This window comes from Nelumbo nucifera, chromosome 8 (assembly GCF_055504915.1).
Source record: "Nelumbo nucifera cultivar China Antique chromosome 8, China Antique-T2T, whole genome shotgun sequence".
NCBI classification, from domain to species: domain Eukaryota; kingdom Viridiplantae; phylum Streptophyta; class Magnoliopsida; order Proteales; family Nelumbonaceae; genus Nelumbo; species Nelumbo nucifera.
In genome coordinates this window covers 23,431,260-23,448,905 of record NC_142656.1, presented here as the reverse complement: position 1 = coordinate 23,448,905, position 17,646 = coordinate 23,431,260, and the positions used below count along the sequence as shown (strand labels likewise).

The 17,646-nt window shown below is 36.4% G+C and overlaps 1 protein-coding gene across 3 annotated transcripts; it reads left to right on the top strand.

The window, feature by feature from the left end:
• The first annotated feature begins 2,098 nt into the window (after window positions 1-2,098).
• QWRF8 (QWRF motif protein (DUF566)) lies at window positions 2,099-15,053 on the top strand. 3 transcript variants are annotated; one of them, XM_010275377.3, is made up of 8 exons: window positions 2,099-2,413; window positions 2,601-2,666; window positions 4,168-5,628; window positions 7,846-7,965; window positions 8,830-8,946; window positions 9,070-9,159; window positions 13,709-13,816; window positions 14,661-15,053. In XM_010275377.3, exons 3-8 carry the CDS (start codon window positions 4,294-4,296, stop codon window positions 14,736-14,738), a joined length of 1,848 nt encoding a protein of 615 aa, XP_010273679.1. In that variant the 5' UTR covers window positions 2,099-2,413; window positions 2,601-2,666; window positions 4,168-4,293; the 3' UTR covers window positions 14,739-15,053. The 3 variants fall into 3 exon arrangements, with proteins under 3 accessions (XP_010273679.1, XP_010273680.1, XP_010273677.1); XM_010275378.3 differs by lacking the exon at window positions 2,601-2,666 and having other exon boundaries at window positions 2,128-2,413; XM_010275375.3 differs by lacking the exons at window positions 2,099-2,413; window positions 2,601-2,666 and adding an exon at window positions 3,397-4,032.
• The last annotated feature ends 2,593 nt before the right edge of the window (window positions 15,054-17,646 follow it).

The following is a 17,646-nucleotide window of genomic DNA, read 5'->3' as shown; positions in this document are numbered from 1 at the left end:
AGGTTTTATTTCAGATTTGTCATCTATTTTTACAAAAGAGGGATGAAACAGCCAAACTAGTCATCATCTATGGGTCTCCTCTCAAACATGGTTCAAAATATTGCAACATATCATACCATATCATATGAATTGGAAATTACGCTAAATAAGATGATGTAAGTAGTGTGTGATGGGCCTTTATCCAATCAGGATTTCCGACTCACTTTTCATACCCACTCTAAATCTGGGCTCTTCATCAGTAATCACTCAATTGGTGATTTTTATATTATCAAGCATATCAATACTTAAAATTACACTCCCAACTGATTGGGACAGTCTTTTTTACAACCCAGAAAGAAGTCTGTTCCAATCTCTTACCCATACGTCACTACAGCCTCACATCGACTTAGCATTAATGAGGAAATATTCCCAATGTACAGTTGTAGTATCTCATTGATAAACGTGGATTGGATTCTTATAAGTAGGAGATCAGACCGGAAAAAAGGGCCCACATGGTTTTTTTATTTTTATGCTGAAGATTCTTGGGTTGTTTAGATTACTTTTGTAGGTGGGCCCTATAACAATCCTTATAAAGTTGACATATTTGTTGAAGATTTGTGCTAGGTGCTAACTACGTATGAATTTTTTCTCTCAAGGACTAGAAATCCTACTTATAGTGCTTTGGTCTATTCTTCCAAAGCATAGATCTAGAGGAGCTATCAAGAAAAGGACCAGACTAAATCACCTTAGGACCTACAAAAAAGAGCATGGACCCATTACAGAACCATCAGATTCAAATCTCTTTCTAGGGCTACAAATGGATCAAACCATAGGATATAGGTGGATTCAAATTTGATTTGTTTATATTAGAATTCAAATAGAATCATATTCATTGGGATTTATATCAGATTTTAATATTGAATAGTTTTAATATATTAAACTATAAATGATCAAAATATCCAATATTATAAATAAAAAAAACTAAAAATCACTTTAATATTGCATCTCAATAACAAAATGAGGAAAAAAAAAATGAATCTTTGACAATTTGGTAAAAACACAACATTTAAACCAACTTTATCGAATTCGGATCATCATTAATAGGATCGAATTCGGACAAATGGATACTATTTGCAGCCGTATCTCTTTCTTGGGGATTGATAAATAGAGTGACATTCCCCCTAATCTAGGTAGGGACCAATTAGCTCACAAAATCTTTTCTGGTCAAGTGGGTAATTTTATTGTCAATTGGGTAAAACTTGAGAGATCCATTGGACTGCTTTTTTTTATATGTATATTTAAATTTAACCCATCTACCATTTTTTACTGTAAAAAGCCCAACTGTCAAAAAAGAGTCCAACCCCATTTAACCTAGACTGTAAAGCAGAGAAATAATGGAGGACAAGCTGATCCCTACTTATTTTAATTTAAGATAAGAGTCCAAACCCTAAACACTGTCCACACTTTAAATGAGATGCTATCCATTTGTGGGTTCGGTCCCCTACCATCTCCTTTCACATGTGGGCCCTTCCCTAACTGTTATTATAAGTTATTTAATTCATTCCCCTAAACCTGTACCAACGACCCAACACTGAATGGGGCCCATATTTAAAACGGCCCTCATAGTTGCAACAACGGTGCATGCAAGGCATGTAATGCCAAAGGAATCATCAGATCTGAATCCGCTTTTGCTTTGCAGTTTAAACCCACATTATCGGATCGGATTTCCTAATGGTTCCATTTTCCGAGCCAGTAAGATCAGAAACATATTAGCTAAAACTAGTAATGGCAAAGGCGGGTTCGGGGAGGGGACCATATTCTCCGTCCAATCTTCGTTTCCGACCCGATATCTGGCGGGGATAAAAATGATTAAATGATCCTCCATCCGTGAACACTATATATTACAGAGGTACGGGTAACACCAGATCATCGCGTTTTTTCTTTCAAATGAATGGTACGACAGGGTTATCAACAGTGCAACACAACAGTGTACTTGCTGGTTCGCGTGTTGACGTGTTGTACCAGACAAGAGGATTTAGATGTCATCAAATGAGTATATGCAAGGGTATTATCGTCATAAAAATTTAAATAGTGTCTTTTATACTCTTAGTCTTAGCGTAGAAAGTAATCTCGTTACGAGGGAAAACCAGAGCATTAATCAAGTAGGTGGCGCGAAAACATAGAACGTTAACAGACTCCTTCCCAACTGACTGAAATTTGTCCCTGTCTCACATTTTTCCTTCCTTTTGTGAGCTCCATTCTTCACTTCTCGCGTGCTTTGGAGAGTCTTTGCTGCTTTCTCGCCGGAATTTTTGGTGCTTTGGGAATTCTCGGCAAGCTGACTGCCGGTACTCGTGATCAGAGTATGGATTAGCTGAGCTTCAAGCTCTTTTGCCGGGGAATCCGTAGCTTCTAGATGAACATAAAACACGAGGTAATTTGGTCCAACTTCTGAGGTCTGAGATGTTGTTAGGAACTGAAAATTTTGGAAAACCCGTTCTTTGTCGTTAGGAAGTTGATTTTTGAGTGAAACTGCTGGTTGAAGTGGTTGGGAGCTATGAAATTAGGTTTTAAAGGCTACAGAGTTTGCAGTTTGAGTATGTGGTCATTTTGATGTGCAGATGTGTGGTTGTATTTGGGGAGGAGAATTGTGTTGTTGTGTTGTGCTGATGCAGCGTATCTGTGAGGTGAGCCGATTGCTTGAATTGGATTCACTTTGGTGCTGCTAGGATTTTTTGAGTGATTTATTAATGAATTATCTTCCATTTTCTTTTCATAATAGAGTAGAGGATCTTTGAATGAAGATGAAAAATTCTGTCTGTTCTTTCGTTTCTCCTTTTGATTTTCCGAACTACATTTTACATTCAATCGAATCATTCTCTTTTCTTTAATCTCTTCTCAGTCTTCTGTAAGCTTTCCTATGGAATTTCACGTTATTAGCTAGGTTCGTAACTACGAGATTTTTTTTTCTTAAATCATATATTAATCCGGAAAATAAGGAACATTAACCAATGAAATACACAGTTAACGACGAATTATTTACGAAAACCCGTAATTTGACTTAAATTAAACTTCTTTTCTATTGATTTTCGTTCGCAAATATAAAGTAATCAAAATGGTCAAAACTGAAAGATTATTAAAACCAAACCTCTGGAAACAGTGATTACCAGGAAAAACTCTAGAAACAATTTTTATAGATTTTAATTTTTATTTATATTATATTCTTTAAAGGAGTTTTATTCTTATTTGTTTATGCTTTTACTGTAAATTCATGGATTCATTGGGATGACAATGATCTCTGTTGCACGTGGACGTCCATGTCTGATGCCACAGCCTAATCTCGACTGCCAAATCTTCAAATCCAACAAAAAAAAACTCCCAGAAACTAAAATCTGGAAAATGCAGACAAACAAGAAATTTGTTGAGTGCATTTTTTTTTTCATCTCATTATAAGGTATACACACCAAAAACGGTTAAAACCGAAGCAAGAAAACCATTCATCTTTCTCCTGGAATCTGGTCGATCCCAAGATAAAACCGTTGCTCTGTTCTTGGATTTTAGTACATTTTTACCCACCTCTTTCCCCTTACATCACCATTACTGTTACAGTAGAGAGAGAGAGAGAGAGATCTTCATTTCACTATCATGCAATTCCTTTGCTGGAAAGGAGTTGGAGGGAAGTAGGCCAGAGGGTGTGCACCCACCTCCAGCCCGGACGACCATGGCACTCCCGTGAGAGGTACAAAAGAGAAAAAGAATCCTCTTATCCTGCGCTCCATCCACCTCTTATCATACACCCCCTTCTCCAATTCATCAGTCTACCCAAAGTCTAAGGTCCAATTCCCTGCTTCTTCTCGTTATCCAAACGGACTCCCTGTGTTCGTTCTTTGTTAACAACGGAATGATGGTTGTTCAGTGCACGTCGTAGCCCTCTCGGTTATTCTCTGCAATTTAGAACAACAGATGTCTCCGAACTCACTAGGCTCCTTACCGTCGCCTGATCTGCTTGGATTTGGGCTCCGAATGAGCAGATTGGAAGACCCATTTTCAGCGGTGGGTTACATTTCTGAACTGCATTACTTAGCAGATCTATGTATCTGTAAATATGGCCTCTTTTTATTTATTTTTCTTCTTCTATGGTTACTTCTTGTTTTTCATTCGTTACTTTTGGCTGTGCGTTTGTGGCAGATTGTTTGCAGAGAGGGGGATCTTCTTTCAGGGGTTCGATTCCATTCCTTTGAGGAGGAAAAGATGAAAGTCTGTCATGTTTGTGTGTGGGATATATGAAGAACATATCAATGTGGTCTGAGTTTGATGATGTGGATGGATGTTTATGAAGCAGAGCACGCACCACGGAAGGGGATAGAAGAGGAAACCACAAGACCACCGCTTGTTCCATCTGAGAAGAACAATGCAGCCAATCGCAAGCCTAAGACGAGGGAAGTTACATCGAGGTACAAGGTTGGGATCACATCGCCTTCTCTCTCCACACCAGCTGTGCCCAGGAGGTTTCCATCTCCTAATGTCACGCGCACTGTTGCTACATCTTCTCCTTCGGTGCCTAAGCGAGCCCATTCGGCTGAGAGAAGGCGTCCCTCTACACCACCTTCCCCACCAAGCCCTTCAACTCCAGTCCAAGATTCCTCTGCAGAAACACACGTCTCTTCCAGGAGGATAATGGGTGGCAGGACCCCGGAAGGCTTGTGGCCCTCCACAATGCGGAGTCTTTGTGTTTCCTTCCAGTCTGACACTTTCTCCCTTCCTATTACTAGGAGAGAAAAACCAGTCAGCCACTGCTCTGATCACACCTTAAAGCCTTCATCTAATGTGGCACATAAGCAGGCCGAAACACCTGCTGTTCAGCGCAAGGTAACACCTGAGAGAAAAAGGACCCCCCTTAGAGGGAAGAATGCCCCTGATCAGTCAGAGAACTCGAAACCTGTAGATGATTCACATCTTCGTGTGGTAGATCAGCATCGATGGCCTGGCAGAACGGGTGGGAAGCTATCTGCTAATGCCTTCACAAGAAGCGTGGATCTCACTGATAAGAGCAGCCAAATGGCTTCTTTAACACTTCCAGGACGAGGGGTTTCTCCGCTGAGGAGAACACCAATATCTGATGGCTTGGACAAGCCATTGCGAAAAGCTATTTCTGATGTTACAAGACGAGTATCGTTCGATGAGAGTGGCATAGTAGAGTATGAGAGGCGTGAAATTGATACTTCGTTGCAACCACATGGAATTCACAAGTCTGTTACATCTAGCGTTGGGTTTTCTTCAGTTTCATCAGAAAGAACATTGTCACTAACTCGCGCCAGCAGAACTCAGTCCTTGCCTATTCATGGATCTGCTCGTCTTCCATCACCCAGTAGAGCCCTATCAGTATCATCCATTCCTTCTAGAGGAATGGTCAGCTCAGCACGGACAAGGTTATCTAATCCTATTCCTTCAGTAAGTTCCTTGGCAAATCGATCCAGCAATTCGGCTTCTGTTCTCAGCTTTATTGCTGATGTTAGAAAAGGAAAAAAAGCGGTGGACCACATAGAAGATGCCCATCAGCTGCGGCTGTTGTACAATAGATACTTGCAATGGCGATTTATCAATGCTCGAACAGACGTTGCTCTGTCTATACAGAGATTTACGGCAGAGGTAGGATTCTTTATTTGCATGGCACTGAGAAAGGATTTTGCACTCTCTACAAATCTTAGGCTTTTCCTTGTCAACATTTCGTGTGCTGACTTAGATCAGTTGCACTCAATTGGAAAATCCTTTCTTCAGTGGCATGAGGCCATTAGTGATTTAAAGATTTTGTTCATGGATTTGAAATCATATTATGAAATCAACTTGATGAACTTTTCTGTTGGATCACCTGTTCTTGAAGAGTTGAGGACTTGAGGTGGATCCTTGTCCCTTATTTGCTCTAGGAAATTTTAACACTTTTTTTTTTTCTTTTGATCAGTAATTAAAACACTTGCATTGAAATCGACCACTTACAGTATTCTATACAATTTCATAGTCAAAGGTTCTAGATTTGTGGCTGATGAAACATAAATACCTCTGAAGATGTTAAATAACAGAATTTGATAGGAAAGTGAAATACCAGTAAAATCAATTTACAAGCAGAAAGAATATTCCCTTCTATGGTTCAGATACAGAAAACTTTCATACCAAGCATGATTACAGAGTTTAAGATTGAAGGGTTACCACCTCATCGTTTTTTTTTTTTTTTGAATTAAAATAAAAGTTTCTTATTATAATGGGACCTGCCTAATGGTCAATCATGTCAGAGTCCTGACAGAAGACTCTTTGTTTGAGCTTTCTAGGTTTCTGAATTCTGAAAGGCAACCTAGGGTTTGACTTACTGGTAGTCTATGTCAACCTTCAATTTCTTTCTGCAGGCCATATTTTCATGAAGTACTTTATTTTCACCTTAACATCATCTCCCCAAGGCCTTCCATAGCCATCAGAGATAAAAATCACCTTTAACAATATATGGATTCATTGTCATTTGATACAAATAGTTGAAAAGAAATTAGTGCCTTTTAATTAATTATTTTCTGTGAACTTTCCATTGACAGTCTTTATGTTCTCCATGTGGTAATGTATCTCCTAGCATATGATCATTAAAAGTATTTGTGGCACTGTTTGATAATAGTGAAGAGTCCTCGCCCATCTTTTTCTTGTTTCCTGTTTCCCTCGAGATCATGTTCTACTTCATTGGACTCGTATGTGTTTGTGGGTATCCCTTGATCTGCCCGCGCTCATTCAAGTATAGCTGGTCTGTAATTTCAGTGTCAGGGAGAGTATTTTACAGAACCTGGCTTCCTTTGTGTTTTACAGACACCTCCTAGCAGAGTAACTTGACTCAGAATTTTTTTGGGTTATGAGATCTGCAAATGGTATGGCCAAAGGCCTGGCCAAACAAGAGGTAAATAGGAATACTTATTTTGGGCTCAATTGTAATTTGAAAAGCTAAGTGTGGTAGGTGGTTGCTTACCAGCCTATGCTAGGGACACTTGGCATATTGTATTTATCTCCTTTTAATAAATTTAATGAAATTTCAGGTTTACCTGTCAAAAAAAGAAAAAAAAAAAGCAAGTGGCTAGAAAAGCTGCTAAAACTATCCTTTTCTATGCTTTTTTTGTCAGATTTCCATGGTTTCATGCTGCATATTTCTCATTGTCAGGATCGGATCCTGTTTGATTCATCCTTTGATGTAGGGCGCATGTGTTATATACGACCTATACTAGCACACTTTTTCCTTTTGTAACTATTTTCTTTGCCCTTTCTTTACCTACTCATGATTTACATTACCTATCAAAAGTTAAGCTATTTTATTACCAAAAATTCAATTATGATATATGAGCATGACAATAAGGAATCAGTGGATATTTCCTACAACATAGACAAAATGATCTTGTATGAATAAAAGAATTGATGTATGCTTTCTATAACTTTGTCTAAGGAAGATACTACTCTTTTGGGTTATGCATGTTCACTATGTTTCATCTGGCTGTGATGTGTTAGTTGTTTAAGAAAACGAATGATAGAATGCATCTCACACCATGACTTAGCTGAATAAATTAATGAAGTATCCTTTTTATTATGTTTTCATTATTTTAGTGTACCCTTCAGATATTCTTGAAGCTGGAATATAATTTTCCAAATAAAATATTCTCCAAAAGTTCATATTATTAGTACCATAATATTGAAAATTCATTTCATACTTCTGTGTTTGTGGTTATGAATTCAATGGTTGTCTGTATTACATATCGTTTCAGTGGTTAAGGATTTCAGATTTACCTAACATTATATAAAACATGATGCCTTCCTCCTCACAAAATATTCCTAATTTTGACTTTGCAGAAAACTCTGCACAATGTGTGGAACACCACTTCAGAGTTGCGGGATTCTGTTATCAAAAAAAGGATAAAGCTTCAACAAATGAGACAAGAGCTGAAGTTGAAATCTATTCTGAATGGACAAGTAAGGTCTCATTTAGTTATCTGTGTGTTAGACATCATGGATGTATCCCTTTTAGCACCTAATTTCTCTTATTGAGAATGGAAATTTGGAATGCTTAAAAAGACGAACAACAGTTAAAAGGACAGAATATAGTGATAGAACTGTATGTTCTTCCATGTTGTTAGTACATTTGTTTTTCTCATAACCAATATTTTTTTTTTTTTGGAAAATGAGAAGGGAAGTAAAAAAAAGAAAAGAAAAGCAGAGTATATAAGAGAATAATTGACCAAGGGAAAGGATTGTAATTGGTAAACTAGCTTCCAAATTTGCTTTTGTTCTAGCCTCTGTAGCCAACCTGATCCCTTTCCTGAAAGAATCTATTGGCATAGGAAAGGGAGGCTTTTAGAATTATATATGCCTTTATGTAGATGAATTACATCCATGAAATTAGAATCCCGCTTACCAGCAACGTATGTAAAATCATGTGGCCTTCTCATCACTCGCAAACTTTGTCAATCACAGAAGGGCTTTTACCTAAAGTTCATTCATCAATGTTTGGATTCACCAGATCTGGATGGATAGGATGTTTGAATAGTCTATCATTCTACCATTTTGAGTAAGAGGAACTATGGTTGAATACTTGATGGAAAATTTTGGAAATATATTTTTCCCCATTCCTCGGAAGCTCTGAATCTATTTTGGGAATTTCTTTATTCTTTTTCATAAGTCATTTAAGCCATAGCAACGTATATATTCGTGGCTTGTATTTTTTTCAATTTATATTCACATGTCTTTATGCTGAACACCAAGCTTCACTAATTTTAATTTTTAAGTTTCTTGGGCAATGTCATTTACTTACACATAATGAAATATTGATTTATTCAGTTGGCCTACCTCAATGATTGGGCTTTATTGGAAGGAGACCATCTTATTTCTTTATCTGGGGCAATTGAAGCCTTGGAGGCCAGCACTCTCCGTCTTCCAGTCACTGGAGGAGCAAGAGTATGCATATATTTACTAATTTTTTCCTACAACTAAATTTATTTAGAAAAATTCGATATGTTTGATAAAGACAAATTGTAGATTGAAAAATCATTTGAATCTTTACCATCTGTATAATTGCAGGCAGATGTTCAGACTGTAAAGAATGCTATTAGTTCAGCAGTTGATGTGATGCAGGCAATGGGTTCCTCCATATGTTCCTTACTGTCAAGGGTGAGAATCGTGATTTTCATATTAATTGCTACTATTTCCCAAAATAATGCAGTGATGACTAATCTATGTTGCTATTTTTATTTTCTCGTTTACCTCTTTTTTTTTTTTGATAGTTTTCTTGTTTAAGCCCCCCTACCAGTTGAGGTTGACATTCTACTTAGCAGCATTAATTAGATTTTATTAAATGTTATCTTCCAATATGCTTTCAATTTGTTACAATTTACTCATTCTCTTTATTCTTGTACAAATTTGTCTTGAGCTAGAAGGCATCATTTTCAGGGGATGCATATTTGAGAGAGAAACATGTGATGATTTTTTTGTGTTTTTTGATGTCAGCCTTGCTATTTCAATGGTTTCCTTTCATTTCACTGCCCAACACTCAATAGGGTTCTCATACCTTTCAACAGAGAATAATTCAGAAGTAAACAGATTACTACCATTATTTTCCAATCGTATACTTTATTATCAGTATCATTTCTCTTTGAAACATTTATGAAGATTTGGGAAATATAAAATATTAACTTGTCCAAGTTATGTACATGTACCAGAGTGGCAGCTGAAGAATTATCACTAAATAAGCTCAAAGTAATGGTGAAAACTCAAAGTAGGTGTTAGACTGGCTACTACATGTTTCCCAAGAAGCAAATAAGCATAGATAAAAGCTATGACTACATAAGATTTTATGCCACTAAATGTCGTCTGGAGGTGTACATCCTTATAGATGGTGTAACTACATTAAAGGACTGTTAGTACATGACTGCTACTACTCCTTTAACTATTGATGCAGCATAGTACCCAAGACGAACTGATCATATTTGCAAAGACTTGGATGGTAACACAAGTGAGATATTTGAAGTGAATGAAAAGAGAAGATGAAGGCTAGAATCTCAATCCTTTGCGACGTTGGGGTTGGATTCTTATGAATCCAAAGCATGAACTAGTGGGATTTCCATGCTGTCTTAAGGAGAATCTCTTCCAATAAAAGGTTGCAAAGCCAAAAACAGATTAATTTTCATTAAACTTGGAATAAGAGGTTGAGGACATATGTAAGAAAAGTATTTACTATTAAAGAAATTGAATATATTGTGAACCATAATATGATATACCTATAAGAAATTGCACAAGTAAATGTGTAAGTTTAATTATTTGCCACCTAAGAACAGCCTATTATAAAAAATGTAATTGATTATTTTACTATATGTCCATTATATCAACCAAGAGGGGAAAAAGAAAAATAAGTTGAAACAGACAGAGAAATGGGAAAAGAATGCCTAGAGAAAAAGAAGTTTCTCCCAATTCCTTATTGAGTGGGAATTTTGTAAGCTTTTGGTGATTTGAATTTTGGTATTTCTGAGGTTTTCAAATTTATTTTCTATTTTATTAGTGTCCTAGGAATAGGATTGATTGTCTAAAAGTGTTAAAATAATTTAAAGAGTTTTATTTAGGGATGTAAATCAGGCTGGGTTGGATCGAGTTGAGGTCAACCCTAACCCAACTGAAGTTGTTGAACCCCCAACCCTGATCCAGGTTAGACTCAGGTTGGCCCAATTTCTTTACTTTTCTTTTTTTGCTTCAAAAAAATTGTTCTCACTTATTATCATGCTTAGGATTAACCAACTAAGGTTGATTTTAGCATTAAAACATTTAACTGGAAAAAGTTATGATGCTTTAGGAGTTATATAATAATGTTACACTAAAAAAGTCTTCAAAAACCTTGCATGCAACATACTTGTCTAACATTTCAGGTTTGGGTTGGGTTGCTTTATGACCTCTACCCTAAACCAACCCAGAGTTAAGTCAGGGTCACTTTTTCAACCCTAACCTGGCCCAACCCAACCCGGCATTTTTGGGTTGGGTTCAGGGTGGGTTTGGGCTAATATGGCTGATTTATTACAAAGTTTTGGAGTTTCAAAAAGTTGAAAGTGTAATCACATCACTTTTATTTTATCTTTTTCAAAGGTCAAAAATTATTTATTTTCCTTTGTTTTGGTGGAGACCATAGTTTATCTAGTGGCTTCGTCAATACCTGTGGCCTTATAGCTTTGGTGCATGGGACCAAGGGTGAAAGATATAGAGGGTTGAGACTTGAGAGAATGTTATTGGAATAACTTTGTGAAACCATTGGGATACCAACAACCACAAGGCTTGGATTATACGTTTTTGTAAAGAAAAACTAAATTTGATTCGCAAATTGTCCAAGTACCAACATTGCATACTAGTGCATTAGATTATACATCTTTGATTCGTAGATTTTTTATACAATCTAACAATTTATCACAAGATTCAGACATTCTATCAAAGTTATCATTCACTGATCGGACAACTACTTCAACCTCATCTAGCAGGTATTTACATTTCCATACTTCTCGAAGGTCCTGCCCCATCTCCTTTGATGGTTACTCTCCCCGTGTTATGCTGGACATTTTCTCTCCCCAGTATCCATTCAAAGAACCTACATTCACCTGCATCCTAAAAAAATGTGGATTCGGCATTTGAAGGTTTAACTAAATTGTACAAGCAAATGCATCTTATTTGGGGCTTTGCGCAAGCCCAGAATTGTCTCACTTGTGTACCAAAGTTATTCCAATAACATTCTCTCAAGTCTCAACCCTCTATATCTTTCACCTTTGGTCCCATGCACCAAAGCTATAAGGCCACAGGTATTGACGAAGCCACTAGAACACATTTGGAGCAGTGTTGCATAGACACAAACACAAAAATCAGAACCCAACAAGATCCAGGAGAGGCCTGTCAATGGAATCCGAAAGTTCAAAACCAAATTCAACATCCAATCAGATTATTTCAGATTTGGATCTTGGAACCTGCATTCAACTAATAATTGGATCAGATGCAGATTTGAACCTATCTGATCTGATTAAGATACGAGTCCATTTAAAGTTATTATATATACATATATATGTAAACTAATTATGTACATATAGATATTAGATATTTTATAAAGTTTATGATCAATAAGTTCAATATTTTATCTTTATACAAATTTATTATATACATATAAGTTAAAAAGTAATTTTTTTTCTCTTTTAATTTTCTTTGTTTTAAATGCAACAAAGCATATTCAGATTAAATATGAATCCCATCTCAATCCAATATATTGGACTTTGGATCAGATTCAGATATAACGTTTCAATAGCTGGGCAAGGTTAGGGTATGACTGGTTCTGATCCAAATCCAACCAGATTAAGGTCCTATCCAGGAGTCTAACTCAACAAGATGGAAAACAATGAGTTGTATACATATAAATAAACAAATATAAACCATTAAAATACTCAAAATTTTTGTTGAATTTTAACGGTACAAATCCATAAAAAAAAGATTTTAAGAGATCATCTATTTAACTTGATAACATTTGTAGTTTAAGTGGCATTTGTGTACATTAATTGTTTATTTATGTCAAATAAGAAATTGAGAAAGAAAATGTTACATATAAGTGTCCCTCAAGAACGCATGGAGTGTCAGATTCTGGCATTTATCAAACACAAACACATCATCCATTTGGGAGATATGGTTGTTCTACTGCTAATGTATCAGTCTGATGGGAGATGAGTTTCTCTATTTTCTGGGTCTATCCTGTGGTTATTTTTGGTCTATCCTGTGGTTAGTAGAGTGTTATTAGAGTTATTTTAAGCATTTAAGTCCTTGTTTTGCCATCCTTATGGATTACCTATGAGTTTGCCATAGTCAAAAGATAATTAGAAGTTCTATCTGGTCATTGTTGTAGTTGAAATTGGAGTCTATAAAGGGAGATCCGAGCCTTTATGTTGAGTCTGTAAATAAATTCATTGTAATCGAGATTTTAGATGAGATTTTTTGGAAAGGCTTTTAGACGAGAATTAATAGAATAAATTGTTTTCAAGATACTTCTGGCCAAAAGTGTGATTTTTCTCTTTTCTACCATTATTAAAGTTGTAATTTTTCTCATCTATCTCTTATCTATTTCATATTTGAATCTCTTCTTTTCATAATTTAGATTCTTAACTTCACTTCATCCACCAAATTCACCTTTATAGGACTTTCTCCTTCCATCCTGCATCATAAGTATTAGGCTCCCTCAAAGATTAAGTGTCAGAATCCAATGTGTCTGAGATAAACATGTGGCCAAAATAGGAGGGTCCATGTTACAATGCTTGCAGAACAAGAAAAGTAGTTATTATCTGGTCAATAAAAAAAAGTAGCTATTATCTATAGAACATTTATTCAAGGTATTGTCTTTCTAGTCCATTTTGTTTCTTGTAATGTAGTGGTTAGGTTAGGCAGGAGAAGACTGCATGTTGTCCATTTCTTTGGCTAGGCTGCAAAGTTGCTTTATGTTTTGTGTGTCTTTCAGCTTGAGTTTGTGGCCTTTGTGTTTCTCTAATAATGCTCACATGCTCTTAAAATTACCACAAGTTAGTGTTTGTTTATTTAATTTTTTTTTATCTGAGACCATATAAGCCAGTGTTTGTAGAATTTATAGATGACTTTATAAGCCAGTTTTAATATTTTATTAATACGGCTAGAAACACCAAATTCTTTCTTCTATGTACAGGTGGAGGGGATGAACCATCTTGTTTCTGAACTTTCTGATATAGCAGCACAGGAAAGGGCCGTGCTTGACGAGTGCGAAGTTCTATTAGCTTCAACAGCAGTAATGCAGGTAAAACAAGAAAGTGTGCCTATATGCACAAAAAATGGTTACAAACTTCAGATATCTATATTAAACAAATATATCATAGTATCAGTTTTAGGCTCACCTCTTTTTTTTTCTAATTTGGGCACATATCCTTTTGAAAATACTAAATTTTTATCTTCATTTATTACAATAATGATAAATATGGAAGGTTTATTTTGTCCTACAAGAAAAGAACTCTTGGGATATTACTTGGAGAGGTGACACATTTAACAAAAATAGAATGTGTCCAAGTCAACATCTTTCTTTCTTTCTTTTCTTTTTTTTTTTTTTTCTTTTGTGGGGGGTGGGGAGGAAATGAGCCCCAACATAAATTTCTTTTGCACCTTACTTGGGGATCATCTGATGCCAGGTAAAATGATTGTTGATGGAAGTTTGGTAGTGCCACTAATCGGGCATTATTTGTCATTTTGTTTTATTCCCATCTTCACCAGACCTGAACCTCCACTTCTTTTTTTCTCAGTGAGTCTTTTGTGTTGTTGCCAATGATAAAGAACATGTACATGGTAACAAGCTTATAAGCTCAGTCGGACTAGTTTTAGTTTTAATCCTTGACTCCCAATTAACACCCAATTCTCAATATTGTCATTGTTATATGCTATTTTTGATAATGTGGAAACCTGGTAATTGTTAAAACACTATGGCCTATAAATTCATAGCAGAAAAATGTTCTTCTTTGCATCTTTTCATCTCTCCTTTCAGTAGTAAGTGGTCACCTAATAGATGCATATTGGCACGCATGCACTCAAGTACAAGCACTCGTGCCTTGTAAAATGTAGACTTTAACCAGACTGATTTTTACTTCAATCAGGTAGAGGAAAACAGCCTGAGAATCCACCTCATACAACTGCAACAAGCTTTTAAGGAGGCAAAGCAAACTTGGGAGTGAGAACACGAGTGATCTCTCCAGATGGCCAAAAGAAATTCGTACTTGTCCTTGTATTTGGCAGGGATGGTGTCATGCCCGCTTGATTCCCACTTCCAGTGAGTGTAAATTGATCTGTTACTGCCATGGGAATTTTTTTTCCTTTTTTTTTCTTTAGTTTCATTTCATATTTTTTTCCTTTTCCTTTTTCTTTTTACCCTTTCTTTCTTTACTTTTCAACAGAGGGCAATAAGTGCTCATCCCCCCATGTAATTTTTTGTATCACTCAAATGAAAAAGAAAAATGAAAAGGAGAAGCAGAGGATGCAAAATTAGTGCAGGGGTCAAGTGCAATTGATGTGTGAATCTGACTGTCAGGTAGGGCTGTCAAAGTGGGCCAGAACTTACCCCATAAAAATAGAGACCTGGACCCGATTCAGAACCAACCTTACCATCCTGCTTATTGGGTCTGACCCAATAAGACCCCATTATATTTGACAAGCCTTAAGCTTGGTATTTTGACAACAATCAATAAACCTACAAATTTTCTTGTTTTTTCTTCTCAAAATATCTTATATATCCCCTATGAAATGATAATTTTACACATCTTATACCAAGTTATTACAGGTAAACCATGGGAAGCATTTATAAAGCTTTGGGGGTATTATTACTTAATCGGTTCATGTCTTAATCAGGTCTTACCAGGTAAAAGTTTAAAACCAGTCCCAAACCTATTATAATTGGAAAATGTGGGCCTAGAGCCAATTCTATTAAAAGAAATGGAAAGGGTTAATATGGCAAATCAGTCCCAACTGAGGGGTAGCCTAGCTGGTGCGCTGGATGAATTGTCCCAGTAGTGGTGTGGTTTTGAATCCCACTATTATCAAAGAAAAAAGCTGTTGATGTGATCAAGGACCAAAATTTCATCACATATCGGTCTGTATCGGCCAATATATATTGTATCAGAGCCTTTCCAATATGCCCTTACAAGGGGTGTTTTGGGTCGGCAAGTGGTTCAGGGAGTAGACTGGCCTTAAACTGGCTCCTCTGAACCAGTTTTGAAAAAAAAAAAAAGAAAAAAAACATAAAAAATAGTATCGATACAGGCCGATATGCCTTGTATCGATATTTTGAACCTTGGATGTGATGTTGTACTGTTCACTTAAAGAGTAACGACCCCTAAGGGAGTATTAGGCAGTGAAGTCAGTGATTAATACCAAAATGAAAAAGGTTAATATAGAAAATCTAGCAAAATAGTTGGAGAATCCAGAGAGAGAGAGAGAGAGCATGGAAACATGTAGATGCAAAGTCTTATATTTTGTATCATTTTGTATCTATTTCTATTGTACATATTTGTATTTATACTCCTTCCAAATTGAGCCTTAGAAGTAAGAAAATATTTGAAAGTTTGAACGAGAAAATTTCTGAGCAACAAAGCCAGTAAAAACTGTTCGTGGGCTAGGCAGGGTACCTCCAATCTGAGGGACCTTCGGGAAGTTTTAGGTTAGCAAGTGGAAAATGGTAGAGATATCTGGTTTTGGACAGATACTTGTGTACTCCTATTGTGCATAATGTTCCTGAAGATGATATTGAGAACATTGATAGAAAATGTTGGTATCACCAAAGAATTCGAAATATAGTACCAAGGGAAATTTGGGAAAAGATTAGAGACATTGTCACCACCATCAACCGATAAAAATGATTAAGCTTGTTTGAAAAATGGAAAACAATGGTAATTTTTGCACTAAAACAAACAGATTATCTTAGAGTTTGCATCAGAGCCCCAAAGAGAGTGCCCAACATGCACATCTCAGCATGCATTGCGAACATCTCCATAGTTGTCATTAGGAGATGTTCCCCATACTGTTGGGATGTGTTGTGGGGCTTAGATGCGAATTCTTAATCTTGTTGGCCATTCTGAGGTTGGGGATGGACCCAATGTTAGGGTCTATAACTAAAATTTGAAAGATGTCATGTCCACCAAATTGGAAAGTTCTTTACTTTCTTCTAAATAATAGACTACCTGTAAAAAAAAATTAAATAGGAGGTCGAATGGGTGCAACCATACTAGCACTAATGCATCAGATTCAATCAAAATTTAGAAGTTAAACTTGCTTGGACAAAATTAGTACTATGATGGCTGATCTAAAAATCCTATTAAGAAAGAGATACCCTGGAGAGGCCCACGGCAGCTACGGAAAAGCAGAAATAATTCAAGTTTCTCCAACACATGGGCCCCTCCTCCAACTCTGATATAGAGCTCGGGCTGGGCTTATTGAGGAGTTGGACTGTAACTTGTCTCTAAAAAATGACTGTAAAAAATGCGTTCAAATTTCAATGCATTCCTGGAAATGTTAAAAGAGAAACTTCCCAAGAATCGAAGCTTTTTTGGGACATCCTTATGGGAAAATTGGCAATCTGGAATATCCATCCCATCATCAAAGAGTGGAATTGGGATCTGTTCCTGACAGCCACATCCCACTGTGTATTAAAAACATTTTCTATGAATAATAATATACAAGTACGAGAAACGTTCTAAATGTATGGCTGGTACAGTGAGATCGGCATGAAGAGAAGATGCGGACTCCGAGGAGTGCATTGTCTTAACTTCTTCAAAATGGTTGCATCTTAATCAGAATTTAGTAGATTAATTGGGCTTTAGGTTGCATTGCTTTTTGTGATTTTTTTTTTTTTTTTCCTTTTGAGTTGCATTACCCCGTCTTGTGTAGTCCCTTTCATAGTTAATTAGTTATAGTTACAGTAATCAGAGTCCCCAAGACCTAGAATTTTGGGATTCTATGCCACTACCCTGCATTAGTTAAAATGGGTCTGTCATCTACCTAGTTCAACCTAAATGGTCAAATAACCCTCAAACTTCCCACTTCAAAGTTTAATGAGATGTGAGCATAATCAAATTTTATAGCAAATTCAAA